The sequence below is a fragment of the Erpetoichthys calabaricus genome, chromosome 10 (assembly GCF_900747795.2).
Source record: "Erpetoichthys calabaricus chromosome 10, fErpCal1.3, whole genome shotgun sequence".
Classification (NCBI taxonomy): domain Eukaryota; kingdom Metazoa; phylum Chordata; class Cladistia; order Polypteriformes; family Polypteridae; genus Erpetoichthys; species Erpetoichthys calabaricus.
This window is the reverse complement of record NC_041403.2, coordinates 76,404,237-76,422,636: the sequence shown is the minus strand read 5'-3', so window position 1 is coordinate 76,422,636 and position 18,400 is coordinate 76,404,237. Positions and strand designations below refer to the sequence as shown.

The following is an 18,400-nucleotide window of genomic DNA, read 5'->3' as shown; positions in this document are numbered from 1 at the left end:
GTCCCTAATTTCCCACTTTATTTTAGGGGATTTCTCTTTATATGCCATTATAAGTCAAACTTTACAGAGAGGCATCACCCAACATACAACACCCATTAAACATACTGTACATTTTCTGTCTATCAGAAGCTTGTGCCTGTCAAACTCAAGTTCAAGACAATCCCAGGTTAATTTTTCCTGTCCAATTTATACAAACTCTACAAAATGAACATAGCACAAATCTAATCTAATGCTGCCAATGATATTCTACATGTATTGCTGTGCAAATCCTATGATTTTTGTCATCTTCCTTTGTCATCTGGCTTGTGTTTTGGTTCCTGTCTATTTCCCACTTCGTTTTCTGGTTCCTATCATACTATGTAGACTTTGTTGTTGTGTCGGAGTGGCAAACACAGCATTTTTGCTGCTGCTACTGTATGTAGCAGAAATACAGGTGAAGATAATTGTTCTAAAAAAATATCAAAAGACAAAGATACACATGTATAGTTTTGCAAGGGACAAAAATAGATTGTTTGAAGCAAATAGAAAGAAGACTTTCTTATTTTGTTTGTGGAGAAGCAAAGCCACCTGTTATCTCAGGATGTTTCCTCATGTAGGAACCTGGTGCTCTTAACTGATTAGGAGTGCCATGAAAAAATAATTTAAAGAACATTTTTTGTCAATATTCTCTGAGTTAGTTGATCAATAAGAGTCAGATGATCTATGGCGTGCGGCCATTGTCAAGCAGTTAAACAGGCACCAAAACCAGATGTTTGCAGGAATCCTAGAATTTGCCTCATTTGCTTATTAAGTTTAATCCCTTAACCTCCTTCCTTGGTTTTCTATAAATCAATAAAACATATTCATACTGTGCCATATATGATGAAAAGATTACTTCGATTAGTAAAAAACAGTCAGACGTACCTAAAAACGGTAATACTTGATTGAAGTTCAGCCAGGCCCTCACAAAGGGATAGATAGAAATGATAAGACCTGAAATGTAAAGTTAAAAGGCTCACGTTAAAAGTGATTTGAATAGTATATTAATAAAAAACATTTTAGCATCGTTATTTGTATGGTATAATGTAAACATGCATATTCAGCTTTTCTAGACTTCCTGTCATGAATTAACCCTAAGACATATGAGTGTGATATTCAAGAGGTAGCCATGGGCCTCTCAGATGCTCTGCTCCAGGTCAGTCCTTCATTAGTGTAACAATCCTCCTCTGCGTAAAATAATGGCGTTCTAAGTTGCCGCATATTCACTTCCTTCTGATACTTGATTGATTTGGAAGTGAAGCTCCATTGCTTCACTTGCTCATCCTGCTTAATGGCCACATCATTTTTTAATTTCTATTGGTCATTAATGCCAGTGTTCATCATCATAATACTGTAGGAACAAGTCTGACAAGTAAAGGGCATTCAGTCCAACTCATCAGTGTCCTGTATCAGTCTACATGTATGTATTTTATTTTTATTTTAGCTATTTTTAAGTTATTTTGTGTCACATTTTATGGATTTTCTATTATGTCAGTTATTATGTACTATCCTCTTAAATGTGCCTCCATTCCTTGTGTTTTGTGGGCGGAGCTCCAGGAGGCGGGGCCACCCAGATATCACCACTTCGGAGCCCCCTCTCTGCCTATTTAAGGCCAAAGTAAAGTAAGCTTAGGTCAGGAAATCATCGTGTTAGTTGGAGTCCCATGAGTATTGATTTTCCTTTAGATTTTTCCTGCTTTGATGGATGTTTTGTGTCTGTTTTAAGAATTACAATTACAAATGGGCGGCATGGTGGTGCAGTGGTAGCGCTGCTGCCTCGCAGTAAGGAGACATGGGTTTGCTTCCCGGGTCCTCCCTGCGTGGAATTTGCATGTTCTCCCCGTGTCTGCTTGGGTTTCCTCCGGGTGCTCCGGCTTCCTCCCACAGTCTAAAGACATGCAGGTTAGGTGGATTGGCAATTCTAAATTGTCCCTAGTGTGTGCTTGGTGTGTGTGTGCCCTGCAGTGCCCGAGATTGGTTCCCTGCCTTGCACCCTGTGTTGGATGGGATTGGCTCCAGCAGACCCCCCGTGACCCTGTGTTCAGATTCAGCGGGTTGGAAAATGGACGGACAATTAACTCAATTACGAACATAACAATGTTATGTTGACAAATAATATGAAGTCAGGATATAGAAGTCTCCATGCTGCTTCTTTTAAGTGCACTGCTAGTTAATTTGTTATCTGTACACAGTGATATTTTCAAACATTTCAATGTTAATTTATAATAAACCTGCATCTGTGGCTTTTTGACCTTCTTAAACAATTTGCTTCAATATTAACCTTAATTACAATATTGCTTTCATAATTTAAAATATTTTTATAATGTCCACTTGTAGCTGATGTTGATTAAATTGAAAATACTCAATTCAGTCATATCCTGTCATACGTCTTGTAGCTGTTCTCTAGGTTTTGTCTACAGCTGTGGTGTTTGCCTTAAAAAAGAAAATCTGAAATTGCAATCTATTTTCCAGATGTGCCCATACAAATACATACAAGTACAAGCTGAAGCATACCCTCTCCTGACCTGATCTCCATACTGCACTTTCTGTGACCCAGAATCCTATTAGCCTTTTCAACTGTCCTTGAATGCTGTCTGGATGTTGACAGGAGTGAGCCGACAAGAAAATCCATGTTTTCTGAAAACGTGTTTTTCCAGCTCTGAACATCTTTTGTGCTTATAGATAGATAGATAGATAGATAGATAGATAGATAGATAGATAGATAGATAGATAGATAGATAGATAGATAGATAGATAGATAGATACTTTATTAATCCCAATGGGAAATTCACATATATGTAAAATCTATAATATAATATAATATAATATAATATAATATAATATAATATAATATAATATAATATAATATAATATAATATAATATAAAAACTATATGTAACATATAAAATATAAACATCTATTATGCTTTTATATTTCTACGTAATATAACACCAGGCAGTGCCAGACGAAGCCCATTTGGAGCCCTAGGTGGGGCTGATGGATGTCGCTCCTTGTTGTTCTTAGCAGGTGGTCAGTACTAGTAAACTTTGATGCACTGTATGGGTGGGGGGGGGATTCTTTCTCTGTGTTCAGAGCGTACACCCTGCCAATAACACAAACGGCACCCCTTAATGCATATACTGCAGACTTGGTATGCAGAGCGTGTGCACCTTTAGTTTCATAAATGGCACACACTCAATATCATCAGAGTTTGATGACCGGGGTGGGGGTCCCCCTCAGGTTTACTTTCATTAATGACACCCACTTATTGTTATCATAGTTTAATAACTGGGTGGGGAGAGAATTCCTTCTCAGTGTCCATTAACTTTCATAAATGGCGCCCCTCAGATGACGACCCCCTTAGCAGCCGCCTGCTTTGCCTAATGAATCAACTGGCTCTGACAAGTCATATCACTTGCAGAAACTGTCAGATGATTCCGTACTTACGGGGTGTATTTATAAGGAGGATGAGACAGAGGATAGGAGTCAGGTGAAGACATTTGTTTCTTGGTGGAGAAAGAATTGTCTGTAACTAAACTAGTTCCTTGGTTTTGCTGATGTTATTAACCTTTGCTGCACCAAAGAGCCCCTTTGTCTGGTCACTATTCAGGTGGATGAGAAGGAGGTGCACTCCAGCAAGTACCTGGGGGTCCATATAAATGACAGGTTGGACTGGTGTTGGAACAAAAGAGAAACTATATAAGAAAGGACAGAGCAGGCTCTTCTTCCTTAGAAGACTGTGTTCATTTAGTGCAGGAAGTGATCTCCTTCACATCTTCACACATAACTCTGTGGTGGCCAGTGCGATTTTCTACACTGTGGTGTGCTGAGTTAGTAACATCACTTCAAGAGAGGTCCACCACATTAACAAGCTGATTAAAAGGGCAGGTCAGTTATGAGACACACTCTGGACCCCCTGGAGGTAATAGCAAAGGAGAGACTTGAAACAAAACTGAGTGCCATTGTGAACAATGCTGCACATCCTCTCTCTGACACACTAACGCTGAGGACTTTCAGCCTACAAATTATTCAGCAGAAGTGTGTCAGGAAACACTACTGGGGCACACAAATACATCTGTCAATGCCTCACTGTGACTGTGACAGTCAAGTCAGAAGTTTTCTTTCTTTCAATTTTTTTTCCTTTTTAGTCATTCTGGTGTTTGTTCAGACGATGGTGTGTATATTATTTTTATCTATCTATCTATCTATCTATCTATCTATCTATCTAGAAATTCTGTAAAAAGACAAATTTTCCCTGTAGGCAAATAAAGTTCTGTCTCTCTATGTTAAGTTTTGTCTTGTATGTTAACTTTAAATACAAGGTCTTTGAGAAAGTTACAGTACCTTTCTGTATTATTATTGTCACTCCCCTCTCTAGGTCTCTAATTGTTTCTGAAAACTGTAACTTTCTGTGTTCACCTTTAGCCTCATTTGGAGGCTCAATTTAATTTTGTCAATTTTTAATTTAATTGAATGCTGCTGTATTATGCCCACAATAATGAACTGATGCAGACATGAAAACAAAGTAATGAAAAGTTAAACAACAACCTTGCAGGTCATGTAAAAGATGACTTGGGTGTTAACAGCAGAGGAAAAACAGTTCAAAGACGGTGTCGATTACCACTATGAGGTGAGGTCCCATTTCTCATTGTTCATTTGTACAAATGTAGCTTATTTACCCTTTCTCTCTCATTCTGTTTCTCTCTGACCATCTGTTGGATGTCTGCATAATGAACTGGTGTTAAATTCAGCGTTATTTACTGTGGTACAAGCCATGAATGTAATTGCTTACCCTATTTAAAATATGTCAACCATCAAGGCCATGATGCAGTATAAAAAAAGATCACTGATGCGTAACTGGGCTACACTGACAAACAGTGTAAAAAGAAAAAGAAAATGCAAAAGTGGTTACTGACTCTGACTTTCCTCTCTTCCACACCCTTTGTAATTTCACAGTGACCCCCACAGAACACTCACCAGACTCATGGGTATGATGCCATGTATTCAACTCCTGAATCGTCATAACTCATTGTCATGGTTGAAGGAGCACAAAACTATTTAGACAGCACTGGGCTAAAGGCAAAAACCTATCCTGGATGGGGATTGCTTTACAAAGTGCAGGACAAGAAATAATAATAAAAAAAAAAAAACATTCAAGCAGTGTATTTGTGTGTGTGTGAGTCTGTAGGGAGTAATATTGTGTGAAAATAGTAGTGGATGTGGTAGTGAAATGAATATTTTTGCAAAAATTCATTTTGCAAATTGAAAGAAGCAGCCACATCAGCCTGGGTCTCTGGTGACATCATGGAGGACCCCACCTAATTTCAAAAACGACTCTCCCATCATATGTGACTGTTTTCTGTATTTAAAGCAATGCCTTGCCCATCTGTTCACAATATCCTGAATCCCTGTTACTAGTGGTCTGTTGATGTCTAGTCTCCCATGAGGGGCCTTATCAAAAGCTTATGGAAAATCAAATTGAAACTTGGAAGCAGGCAGTCTGGGAGTTATGCAGTTAAAGATAAATAAGATAAATAAATAACACATAAAAAATAAATGGAATTTAGAAAAAATATTAAATGGGAAAAAAACTTTACATGTAGCAAAATGTATTTTTGTACTCTAAGTACACCAGAAAGAGGATAATGGTATGAGAAAGTGAATGTAAATTTATTTTCACTGTGCAAATAACAGACTATTCCATTCATCCATTTTTTTTACCACATTATTCAATTTTAGGGTTTTGTAGGCACTAACCACCACATCACCATAATGTGTTTAAGATGTGCATTGGCTGTGTAATGACATCCATCCATTATCCAACCCGCTATATCCTAACTACAGGGTCATGGGGGTCTGCTGGAGCCAATCCCAGCCAACACAGGGCGCAAGGCAGGAGACAAACCCCAAGCAGGGTGCCAACCCACCGCAGGGCACACACACACACACCAAATACACACTAGGGACAATTTAGAATCGCCAATGCACCTAACCTGCATGTCTTTGGACTGTGGGAGGAAATCGGAGCACCCGGAGGAAACCCACGCAGACACGGGGAAAACATGCAAACTCCATGCAGGGAGGACCCGGGAAGTGAACAGGCAGCAGCGCTACCCACTGCGCCACCGTGCCACCCTGTGTAATGACATCAACCATAAAATTAAGTCTTACATATTTTGTTCTCTTGTTAATTTGTGATTATTTCATGCAAGCATAAAGGATGTATAAAAAAAGAGAGCATATGAAATCACAAAAGCCAAAGCAGCAGAGACAAAATTAAGATTGCATAAGAAAGGCAGTAAATGAAAAGGCAAGGTTGAAAGAAGCTTATAGTGCATTCAGTGCTCTCTGGGTTTGGCCCTGAGAGCCATTAAGAAAAATATGACAAATACACAAAAGCAGCATTGATGCAGAGTATACTGTAAAATTTAACTATTTACTAAATTCATAACAGTTATTGTATAACAGGAGTAGTACTGCCATAGTGAAAGTTTACACCTAGAATAACACAAATGACACTAACATATTCCAAATATAAGTGAGTTTATTGGATAGAAAATACAAAGAAGGGATGTATACAGAGACAGCAGAAACTACAAACTGAGTGTATAACCGAGAATAACTGCTACCTCGCAGGACTTCCCAAACTGATCTTGAACCCCTGCCTGTCTCATGGGGATCTGTATGGAGAACATTCCCCTTCCATAGCATCTGTGTCTTTAGCAATGCCCACATCCTCTGGTCTCAGGTCATTAGTTTGCCTACCTGTTAACAGCAGCTTGTGTTTCCAAACTGTTAGACAAATTGATCCATAGTTAACACTGTGCACCGGAAAAAATAATCACTTATTTAAATCCTCTCTGGAAAATATAAAGACAGCACCTGTCCAGTATAGGCTCATCTTATTTCACTGAACATTCAATTGAACTCCTTTTTATTGTCCAAAGAGAGTAATTTGGTTTGTCAGCGGAGTTTACAGAGAGACCATGACATAATATTAAAAACACATCAACAAAGAATACAGCCATCAAACATAAATTTAAGTACAAATAAATAAAATATAGCAATGAGCATAATACATATAGTGAAAGATGTACAAGACATACAAATAAAACCCACATTTAGAAATGTAAATGCTTGCTGTTCATCCCATAATTTATTGAAAGTAAACTTATTTACAAAATAAATGTTAAAATGAAAGAACTGGTGTCTTTTTATCCTTGGGACCTTGAACCTGTGACCTGATGGCAACAACTGGGATCAATAATGTAATGGGTGAGTCCTGTCTGATGTAATCCACTTCGTAATACCTGTTTATTGAACAGGCCTGTGAGATGGAACTGTTGAGATCCTGATATTTTTTTTGCTGCATTTTACAATCTGATTTAGTTTGTTTTTGCTGCTGACATTAAGATTTCCAAACCAGACCAGTAGCACATAAGTAATGACAGACTTCAATACAAGATTTATAAAACAACGACATAATGGTAGGACTGACACTAAAAAAACAGCTTCCTTAAACAATAGAAGCACTGATGTCACTGTTTGCAGATGTCACTTTTGACTCTATAATTGTCCTCAGGTATTTATAACTGTCAACAATCGGAACTGCTTGGCCTTGGATGATTGTTTCATGTGAATTTTCTTCTGAAATCAATTATAAATTTCTTAGCTTTCATAATGTTAGGTATAAAGAAGACTCATCACACCATTTAACAAAATCATCTACCACTGGGGTGCAGTGGGTAGCGCTGCTGCCTCTTAGTTAGGAGACCCGGGTTCACATCCCGGGTCCTCCCTGCATGGAGTTTGCATGTTTTGCATTATTTTTTAAAACTATCATTTTTCAAATGAACTTCACCATTATCAATTTATTATTCTCAATGAGTTCCCAAATTGTTCAGCATATCCCAGTTTTCATTTAATAACTCAATAAACTGACTAAAAAAGATAAGTCACATAGTCAAAATTATTCATAAAAATATGTGCTTTATTTGTATTTTATGTGGGCCATGGGATTCTGCAAGCAGTCTTGTTTGAAATGTTTAATGCAACTGACCGACATCGTGCTGAATGCCTAAGGCTCTGCTCTACAGCCTGTCTTACCCTTTTGATACTTTCTGCCATTCTCACAGTTTTCAATGGTCCAAAAAACTTGTCCTGCATACTTCCAGAAATGTAAATGTATCGAACCGCTTTAAACTTGCATTATGAGAAGTAATTCATCTTTGCTGGGGCACATTAAACTTAATGCAAAATCTTCTTTGCACTTCTGTTACCGATTTGGATTCAATGTATGTCATAATAGCAAACACATAATGAGGCACTGACCAGTTTTTTACAGCCCTGAAACTGAAAACTGCGCAATATATACACCAGCCATATTCAAAAATCGTCATCCTAGTGCCTTACCTGTTATTTTAGTTCCAACATTTCAAATTAGCAATGCGGTTCTTCACCTCACAAGCTGGTCTGTCTTCCCTTTCAGTTATCACAGTTGAAAATATGGTGAAATGACACCTTTTATTGGCTAACTAAATAGATTACAAATGCAAGCTTTCAAGGCAGCTAAGGCCCCTTCATCAGACAAGGTGTAACCTTGTTATTAGATGGTTTCATAGCCTCTCTCAGCTTCTGATGCATAGCTGTTCTGCAAATTGGCTGTTGTAAGTGTGTATGGTTGGATTTTGTATCAAGAGGCCTTTAGGAATGAGGAAGGTTACACTTTGCCTGATGAAGGGACCTTAGCTGCCTCAAAAGCTTGCATTTGTAATCTATTTAGTTAGCCAATAAAAGGTGTCATTTAACCCTATTTTCTCCTGTATCAATCTATGGCTAACACGGTACAACACTCTACTGCTATAGTTATCTCAGTTGGAAAATGTTACACTATTTGTGTGAGGGGTGATGGTGTCGATGTGAATATTTATTATATCTTCATACCACAGAAAAAAAAGCTCTCAGTGATGTGTCCACCACAACATTTATAGGGTAAGTTTTGGATCCCATACCATCACAATAAATAATACGCTATATCACCACAGAATACAGTATGTGCTTGGATGAACTAAGTTTATTTTACTATGCAATCATGCTGCAACCTATCCCAAACATAGTTTAAGCAACACTGCTCCAAAATGTTAATGAGGACAGGATAACTGAATAAGTGGATGAGCCAGCAGATAGGCTGTTTATCCTACCAGCTATGCCATTGTAACCGAAGTGGACACTGTTGTAGTAGCGCCTCATACCCCTTGTACATTGCATAAAACATGAACAGGAGGGATGAACCAAAGGAGAACTCAAAACTAAATGATAAACCAATAGCTGTTATTTTGCCTAGAACTTACAAAAAAAATTAGTGTCCCTTTCTGCCACTCTGGGTGCCTCAGCCATGTGAACGTTCAAAGATCACCAGATTTCTCCCTTTTCCAAACCCTGGTGTTTCCTTGCCATCAGATGATCCCTGATGCCACCTTTCTTCCATATCATAGTCTAAATATGTTCTCTGGACACAGATGGTTTTAAAGGTTGTCAGTTCTGGCCAAGCCCAGGAGCTTCTTCCAGGGTCAGTGGCAGCCTTTGTCCAAAAGGGACACCTGGATGGCAGGCCCTAGTGTACTGACAACTCTGGGCCTTTGGTAAGACTTTATAGGTTTATAAAGGTTTAGGCCTCCTAGGCAGCATCTCAGCTCACCATTCCTTGAGAGCAGCAATGTGATCCTTCTACTTTGAGTTGGACATGTTGTGCTGCCCCCCTTAAGGTTAATCAAGCAAGTCTTGATGTTCTGCCTGTTCTCCTTAAATTCTTCCTTGAATGGGTAACCCATTCCCTGATTCTCTAGCTAGTGCCTACTTGCTGCCTCCTACTTCCAACTTTGTCTAACATATTCCTCCTTGGACACACTCACACGGGACTGGCTGCTTTTCTGGGCCATCCAGCATGCATACAGGACTACCCACATTTAAATGTGTTACCAGTGAGGCCCTCCTTCTCCAATGGAGATCTCATTTGAGGCTTTGTCTGCCTGTACCGTCCTCATGGTGTAGCCTTTAGCAAGATGGGCACTCCTTTACAACAGAAATGATCACATAAATAAGAGAAACATCAGTAAAATAATGAAAATGTTATGTACAATAATCTGGAGAAAAATAAACAATGGAAAAATATAGTAGTAGACTGAATAATATTTCATCCTTTTCTAGGACTCCAATCCAAGTTGCTTTCCACTTCTTAGTTAATCTTTATATTCAACTGTATCATTAAACAGTGCGGGCTTCTCGACAACTAAGAGAGTCAAACTAAAGGATTTCATAAGACAATGTCTGTTCAGACGATGTCTGCTCCTTTGTGTCAACTGAAATTTAATCTTACTCAATTGCTCTTAGCATAATAATTTGTTGCTTCAGCTGTTTAGTCATGTAAAAGCACAAAAAAAGAATATATTTATTCCTATCATCATTATTATATCAGATAAGCCATCCCAGCTGAGTAAAAACAGTAGGAATTAAACGGTAGTTTTTAATGGAAACAGCAGGTAATTGCAAGGTGACTAATACAGACCAAACCTGAGCCAATCCACCCGCAACGAAGACATGCTTTAGTAATGAGATCTTGAGTTTCATGAACCTTACCTTTTCACGTTATTCTTGAACTCTAACAAAGCTGATGAAGAGTTGGCAAAGCAAATGGAAAAAGTAATTGGGCACTTTGGCAAACACCATGTGAGCTGTGCCCCAGTGTCCCCAAGCGACACAATAGGAGGAAGCGGGATTCCTGTTTGAACAGAAATGTTTAATTCTCTGGAATAAATGCCATAGGCATACAGAGCAGGCTGCAAGCAGAGGGGCTGCCTCCTTCTCCAAAAACAAGTGACCTTTTGTTCACTGATGCCTGTTTTATAAGAATACTTAAAATTATGCTTTTAGAGAATATTATGTGCTTTAATTTTGACAATGTTTTTTTTTCTTTCTCTTTTTTCAAATAGAGGTCTTTACTTGGCATAATAATTGAGCTTTCAAAGCAGCATTTGAGAAGCAAATTTGCTGCATGATTTTAAAAATGCTAGGGTACATATTGTAATTTACATTGCCCACCGGTGACTCAAATCAGAGTCTGCAAACAACAATGGGCACAAGCCGGAAGCCAGGAGTGGTTAAGATGTTGGCCACAGTTTGATACAGATCCGATCATCCTGTCCTTCAGGGGTCACTCGTGTGACCACAGGAAGAACATAAAATGTTAACTCCGAAGGCATGCCAGCCCGAGGCCCAATTGACTGCTATTGTTTTATCCTTCATTTAATATATCCTCATTTTTTTTTTACACGTTTCTATTCACTCCATGTCAGGAATACACCTGGACGCCATCCTTTTGCATTTTTTTTCCTTTCTGCTTTGCTACTTTTTATCATCTGTTTGTATTTGTGTTTATTGCTTTTTTGAATTTATTTTGGTTTTAGTTAATTATTTTGTAATTATTTTCCCCATGTTTTATAATCTGGCTTTATTGTCTTCTGTTGAATCGGGGGTGTAGATCGGCCATTAGGACAGGCAACCACCCGAGGCTTCCCTATTAAAGCATGTCTTGAGCCCCAGTTTGATCGCTGGTGCTTTGATCTCAGCCCTCACTGTTTTTGGCTGTCGGTCTCTGACTACATCTTTTTGGAGCAAGTTTAGACAAAGCAGAAGTTACTGCTAAAGCTTCTTTTTGGATGAATATTTTTGCTTTGATAAAAAGATTCTTGGGTTTTGCAGTTCTCACCTATTTCAATTCAATTCAATTCAAAGAATATAGTCTCAGAGCGTTGTAAGTTCACAAGTAAAATGCAATTACAACCTTACAAATTACTAATTACAGCCTTCAGAAACAGATTTGTTTAAATACACAGTGTGAAACATGTGCACCAGAGGGTCACTCTCCATGTTCCTCCCATGTATCTAATTCCACAGTGACCCGAGAGGGGGCATTGCCACTAACTGTATCGTCTTCCTTTGTCTCCGCCCAGTGAGTGTAATTGACTCCACCCCTCCACTTCCAGGACCATAAAAACCCAGCCACCTGGAAGGAGGCATTACCTGAGGAGACGGCACTCCTTCAAACCCTGAGCAAAGTGATGGAGGAAGCCTTAATAGGCAGTGATTTTGTTATACAGAACACCACAGGGTGGCACTTTTGGAAATAAAGAGGGAAAGCTGGGTTGACGCCCCAGAATTTTTCTTGTCTTTTGACCCGCTATTCCCTCAGACAACCCACAACAGGAAGACAAAGGAATTACAAACTGATTAACAACAATGGCTCCTAAGAATATGTGTCTGTTAACATTATCATTGAATTATGGCCAGTTGGCAATGTTGGAGGGCAAAGCAAAAACTCCAGTCAGCAGTATCCCTGGAGAAAAATAAACCTCTGGGGGTCAACAATCAGGTATAAGGCACAATTAAAAGACAAGCCGCAGTCAAAGTCCTGGAGACCTCAGTCAATTAGTTGTTCACCCCCTCCTGGGCATTCTACAGTAAAGTCTGTGCAGGGCATCTTATATGGTGATATGTTAGCGCTCTCTGAGATAGAGATAATGGAAGATATTTTGTCAAGGAAAATCGACCAGGATGTGAAAAGTGACTAATAAGAGAACACAAAAAAAAAACAAAGTGAAAGAACAAGCCAGGGGTCAAAATACCAAGAAGTCACAAACCCACTAATGCTAGGCAAGCTGATGTGTGTTTTCTAACAGATAATATGAAGTTATGCATTTTAATATACTGTATTCCTGTTTATTGCAGTACGGAGAGTAGCTTTGTTGTTCAGACATGCAAGTAAGAATTTAATTGTACTGTGTACACTGTATGTTAACAAAGCTGCTACAATTATACTACTGAAAATCTAAAGCCAAAAAAAAAAACAGCCAAAAGATCAAAACCTGAAAAAAACTCCTTCCCTAAACAATAACAAGCCAAAACACATTTTTTACTTGTGAACATGGACATGTATCCTACTGTACCATCACCTTAAATATGGCTATACGCTGCAAAACATAGCAACGGCACAGCCCTGGCAATATTAAATAGCACAGCTACAAGAATCAAAATGGACCCCAAATAGTAGTAAATAATTGAGAAACAGATAAACAGAATTGTACTCATGTCAGACACTTCACATATAATGTACTGCTTATTGGAAGAATTCAATAACATTAAACAAAAAATGCAAGTCAGAAAAATAAAACTCATTGTAATTTACAGTTAGCTTTTTGGTAGTGTTGACCTTGTCGAGAGGTTTACTTACCTTGGCAGTGACATTCATGTCACTGGTGACTCTTTCTATGAAGTCAGTAGACGGATTAGGAGAGCATGAGGGGTCATGAGGTCACTGGAAAGGGGTGTGTGGCGTTCCTGATATCCATGCAAAATGACGAAGGTCCAAGTCTTTAAAGTCCTGGTGCTACCTGTCTTACTATATGGTTGCGAGACATGGACGCTATCCAGTGACCTGAGATGAAGACTGGACTCCTTTGGTACTGTGTCTCACCAGAAAATCCTTGGGTACCGTTGGTTTGACTTTGTGTCGATTGAGCGGTTGCTCATGGAGTCCTGAATGAGGCACATTACCTGCATTGTGAGGGAGTGTCAGTTATGGCACTATGGCCATGTGCCGCGTTTCCCCGAGGGTGATCCAGCTTGTAAGATGCTCATTGTTGGGGATCCAAGTGGCTGGACCAGACCAAGGGGTCACCCACGTAACACCTGGCTGTGGCAGATAGAGGGTCATTTCCGGAGGGTGGGACCCGTGACCCAACCTCGGATAAGCGGAAGAGAATGGATGGATGGATGGATGGGACTGGACCGTGTGTCTGCCTGGGGGGTTGCAAACTGGGATCCCGAGTTGTTTCGTTGTGTAGTGGGTGCAGCAACACACTGTACCAGTGCATGCTCCCCAACTTGTCTTGACTTGACTTTTTGGTAGTTGTTCCATTTTTTTCAATGTATTAATATATTTTAAGTTTGCTACTTTAACTTTTTTTCTTAATTATGGAAGTGCAAAACATCCAGTTTTTTCTGTTTACAAGTAGGTTTGTTTGATTCTACCACTTTTGTGCTCAATTGGATTTAATAAATTAACCTTAACACTTATTACTGTGTGAAAGCTTTGAGGAGTACCCAGTCTTTACTCTCCCACTTTGTGTCGCAGAACTAAAACTCCAGGGATGTCTGTTCTATCCTACACCTTGTCACTGCCTGTGTGGAGCACATTTTTCAACACCAGGGTGGCTTCAATTCAGTTCAATTCCATTTATTCTTAAAAAATATCCTTCCATTCCATCCAACAGCTCTGCAAACACTTAAAATATACTTAAAATCTAACATTAACTTCTGTGGAACATCTGTTCTCACATTTCCTATTTCCCTTTTTAGAATGGAGAAACAGCAGCAGGAAGAAGCCTGGTATCACTTCTGTCCCGCCTCCAGCTCCACCCCTTCCTCTCAAGCAGAATAAAGCATCCTGTGAGTCGGTCATTTAACCAGAGGAAAAAGAGAGAGAAGGACACTCCTGCTTTCTTTCACTTCCCTCCAGAGACCACTAGAGAGTGCCAAATCGACACTTCACTTCAATATCTCTTGTGTGTAGACCTAACTATTCTTCTGACTAATTTGTCTTTTTATTTAAAACAAATTATATGTATATATATATTTTTTTCTACATAGATATATATATATATATACAGTATATTTATTTATCTATATTTTTCTATATAGATATAAAGTATACAGTTAGGTCCATAAATATATGGACAGAGACAACTTTTTTCTAATTTTCGTTCTGTACATTACAACAATGAATTTTAAATGAAACAACTCAAATGCAGTTGAAGTGCAGACTTTCAGCTTTAATTCAGTGGGGTGAACAAAATGATTACATAAAAATGTGAGGCAACTAAAGCATTTTTTTAACACAATCTCTTCATTTCAAGGGCTCAAAAGTAATTGGACAAATTAAATAACTGGAAATAAAATGTTCATTTCTAATACTTGGTTGAAAACCCTTTGCTGGCAATGACAGCCTGAAGTCTTGAACTCATGGACATCACCAGATGCTGGGTTTCCTCCTTTTTAATGCTCTGCCAGGCCTTTACTGCAGCGGCTTTCAGTTGCTGTTTGTTTGTGGGCCTTTCTGTCCGAAGTTTAGTCTTCAATAAGTGAAATGCATGCTCAATTAGGTTAAGATCAGGTGACTGACTTGGCCATTCAAGAATTTTCCACTTCTTTGCTTTAATAAACTCCTGGGTTGCTTTGGCTGTATGTTTTGGGTCATTGTCCATCTGTACCATGAAACGCCGCCCAATCAATTTGACTGCATTTAGCTGGATTTGAGCAGACAGTATGTTTCTGAACACCTCAGAATTCATTCGGCTGCTTCTGTCCTGTGTCACATCATCAATAAACATTAGTGTCCCAGTGCCACTGGCAGCCATGCAAGCCCAAGCCATCACACTGCCTCCACCGTGTTTTACAGATGATGTGGTATGCTTTGGATAATGAGCTGTTCCACACCTTCTCCATACCTTTTTCTTGCCATCATTCTGGTAGAGGTTGATCTTGGTTTCATCTGTCCAAAGAATGTTTTTCCAGAACTGTGCTGGCTTCTTTAGATGTTCTTTAGCAAAGTCCAATCTAGCCTTTCTATTCTTGAGGCTTATGAGTGGCTTGCACCTTGCAGTGTACCCTCTGTATTTACTTTCATGCAGTCTTCTCTTTATGGTAGACTTGGATATTGATACGCCTACCCCCTGGAGAGTGTTGTTCACTTGGTTGGCTGTTGTGAAGGGGTTTCTCTTCACCATGGAAATGATTCTGCGATCATCCACCACTGTTGTCTTCTGTGATCGTCCAGGTCTTTGTGCGTTGCTGAGTTCACCAGTGCCTGCTTTCTTTCTCAGGATGTACCAAACTGTAGATTTTGCCACTCGTAATATTGTTTTTTTCTTTTTTTCGCAGCTTAAGGATGGCTTCTTTCACCTGCATGGAGAGCTCCTTTGACCGCATGTTGTCTGTTCACAGCAAAATCTTCCACATGCAAGCACCACACCTCAAATCAGCTCCAGGCCTTTTATCTGCTTAATTGATAATGACATAACGACGGACTTGCCCACACCTGCCCTTGAAATAGCCTTTCAGTCAACTGTCCAATTACTTTTGAGCCCCTGAAATGAAGGGATTGTGTTCAAAAAATGCTTTAGTTGCCTCACATTTTTATGCAATTGTTTTGTTCACCCCACTGAATTAAAGCTGAAAGTCTGCACTTCAACTGCATTGGAGTTATTTCATTTAAAATTCATTGTGGTAATGTACAGAACCAAAATTAGAAAAACGTTGTCTCTGCCCAAATATTTATGGACCTAACTGTGTGTATATATATATATATATATATATATATATATATATATATATATATATATATATACATACATACAGCATATCTATGTAGTATGTATATATCTACAGCATATTTTATATATATATATATATATATATATATATATATATATATATATTGCAAAGGTCAGCATGGGGTATGGAGGTACATTGCAGGGTTTGCCCCAAAGGGATGCAAAGGAGCCATCCAGGAATTGGAGATCCAATCCAAGATGAATTAGCGAAGCAGTTGTGGGGTTGTGGAGCACAACACAATTGGGAGGGTTCCCAGGGTCTCAAAAATCTCACCATATAAATTATATATAAAAGGGAGAAACAGAGAGAGTGAGAGCTGAAGGTAATGTAGTAGTGTTCATCATAGGAGTAAGATCCTAAGATGCCCTCACTGAATCCACTGGCATTTGCTACGCTAGTGGTCATGTCAGCGTAATTGGGCTTCCAGTGCCAATGTGAGGTGTGCATTTAATCTGTATTGGATTTCCTGGCTCTGACATTTAGTTTTATTTTAAGGGTCTGTTTCTATTTTTATTCTTGGTTTTGTTCACTTGTAGGTTTTCCTATTTACTTTATGTAAAATCCTTTGGAATCCAGTTGATACATTTTCAAATATAAAGAAATTTTGTATTGTTTGTCCTTACACTAGAGGTTTTTAATTTTTCCCTAGTTTTTGTTGTGGCCTTTGCCCCCTTTGTTTGACTTGTGTAGGCAGCAAGCCTGCCTTTTGAGCTTGAGGCTAGGTTACCTTAGGTGGAGAGTCCTGATCTTGTTTGTGCAGATCTGTGCCTTGTGGAATGTTGAGGTCTACACACCTTTCTTGAGATATTGAAGAGGCAGAATAAAAACGTTTTCTCCTTATATTATCTATAGCTGGTACCCAGACAAGTTAAATCACACATTGCATTAGTAGTTGAAATGAAACTTGTAGCCTTGGTAGCTTAGTCTATAAATTATAATTACATATTTGAAATTTTGTTTAATTATTTATTAGTTCAAGCAGTACTAATGTGTGTGTGAAGAGCTCTAGCATTACTGTTCCTGTAAATGATTTCTGCAAAACAACAGTCATCCATCTACTGCAGATATAGTATATTCATATTCATATTATAAGCTAAAGAAGCTATGTGTGCTTTGCAAAATCTGGCCTGTTCTTTTAATAAACAAGTTTAATTTCCTTTGTTTGCCAGCTACTCCATACTCCACACTATTTTTTAAAGCTTAAAGAAATACTGTTTCACATGCATCATCATAAAAGATCCAAACTACTTACCCAGTCCTCCTGCCCCAAGGAAGATCCCCCCAACTGCCTCAGCCCCACAATAGTTGGACACGCCAATGATGATGCACCCTGCCACAATGCTGAGTACGGCGCATGATACCCGCAGAAGGTGAAACTCATTGGTGCTGACTGCGTTCATCCACCACCTCGTCTGCCACTGTGGCTTTGCTGCCTGAGAGACCACAGGCGATAGCCCTCGGTGTCTGCCTCATCACATCCCACCTCGAGCCGAGTGAAAAGCTGCATATCACTTTCTCTTGTGGTAATCTAGCCATCAAGAACCCAGAAGCAGCTAATAAAACTTTAATTTACTGCATGTGCTAAGATAGTGTTACTCTGATTAGTTCCTGTGAGAAGGATCCATTGAAATCAGATTTGAGTTCCAGTCCCTAGGTAATTTCTTTACCAATTCTGAGTCAGACGAATCAGTGGTGTGTCATTTCATTGTGTTTCAAACAATTGATACGGCTCTGGAAGTGGAGATCTGTGAAGGCCTTTCAGTTCTGACTGAAAAATCTAAGAAACTCCTGCTGGCAAACAAAGAGATTTTTTTGTAATGCAGCACCTTTGTCAACATTATTGCAGATCACATACAAATACAAAGTCATAGTATAGTAAAGTGAGGACTGAACACACATCCTGCTGGTTTTCAGTTCAGGGCTTTGGCCACTAAGC

The 18,400-nt window shown here is 39.0% G+C and overlaps 1 protein-coding gene across 1 annotated transcript in view; it reads right to left on the bottom strand.

Moving 5' to 3' along the window:
- The window catches only part of kncn (kinocilin), a 60,872-nt gene extending 42,865 nt beyond the window's left edge, over positions 1 to 18,007 (bottom strand). The window contains exons 1-2 of the mRNA XM_028810588.2: positions 17,717 to 18,007; positions 904 to 972 (exon numbers count right to left, since the gene is read on the bottom strand). Of these exons, the coding sequence (XP_028666421.1) occupies positions 904 to 972; positions 17,717 to 17,864 (217 nt within the window). The 5' untranslated portion in view covers positions 17,865 to 18,007. The remainder of the gene's footprint in view (positions 1 to 903; positions 973 to 17,716) is intronic.
- Positions 18,008 to 18,400: the final 393 nt, after the last annotated feature.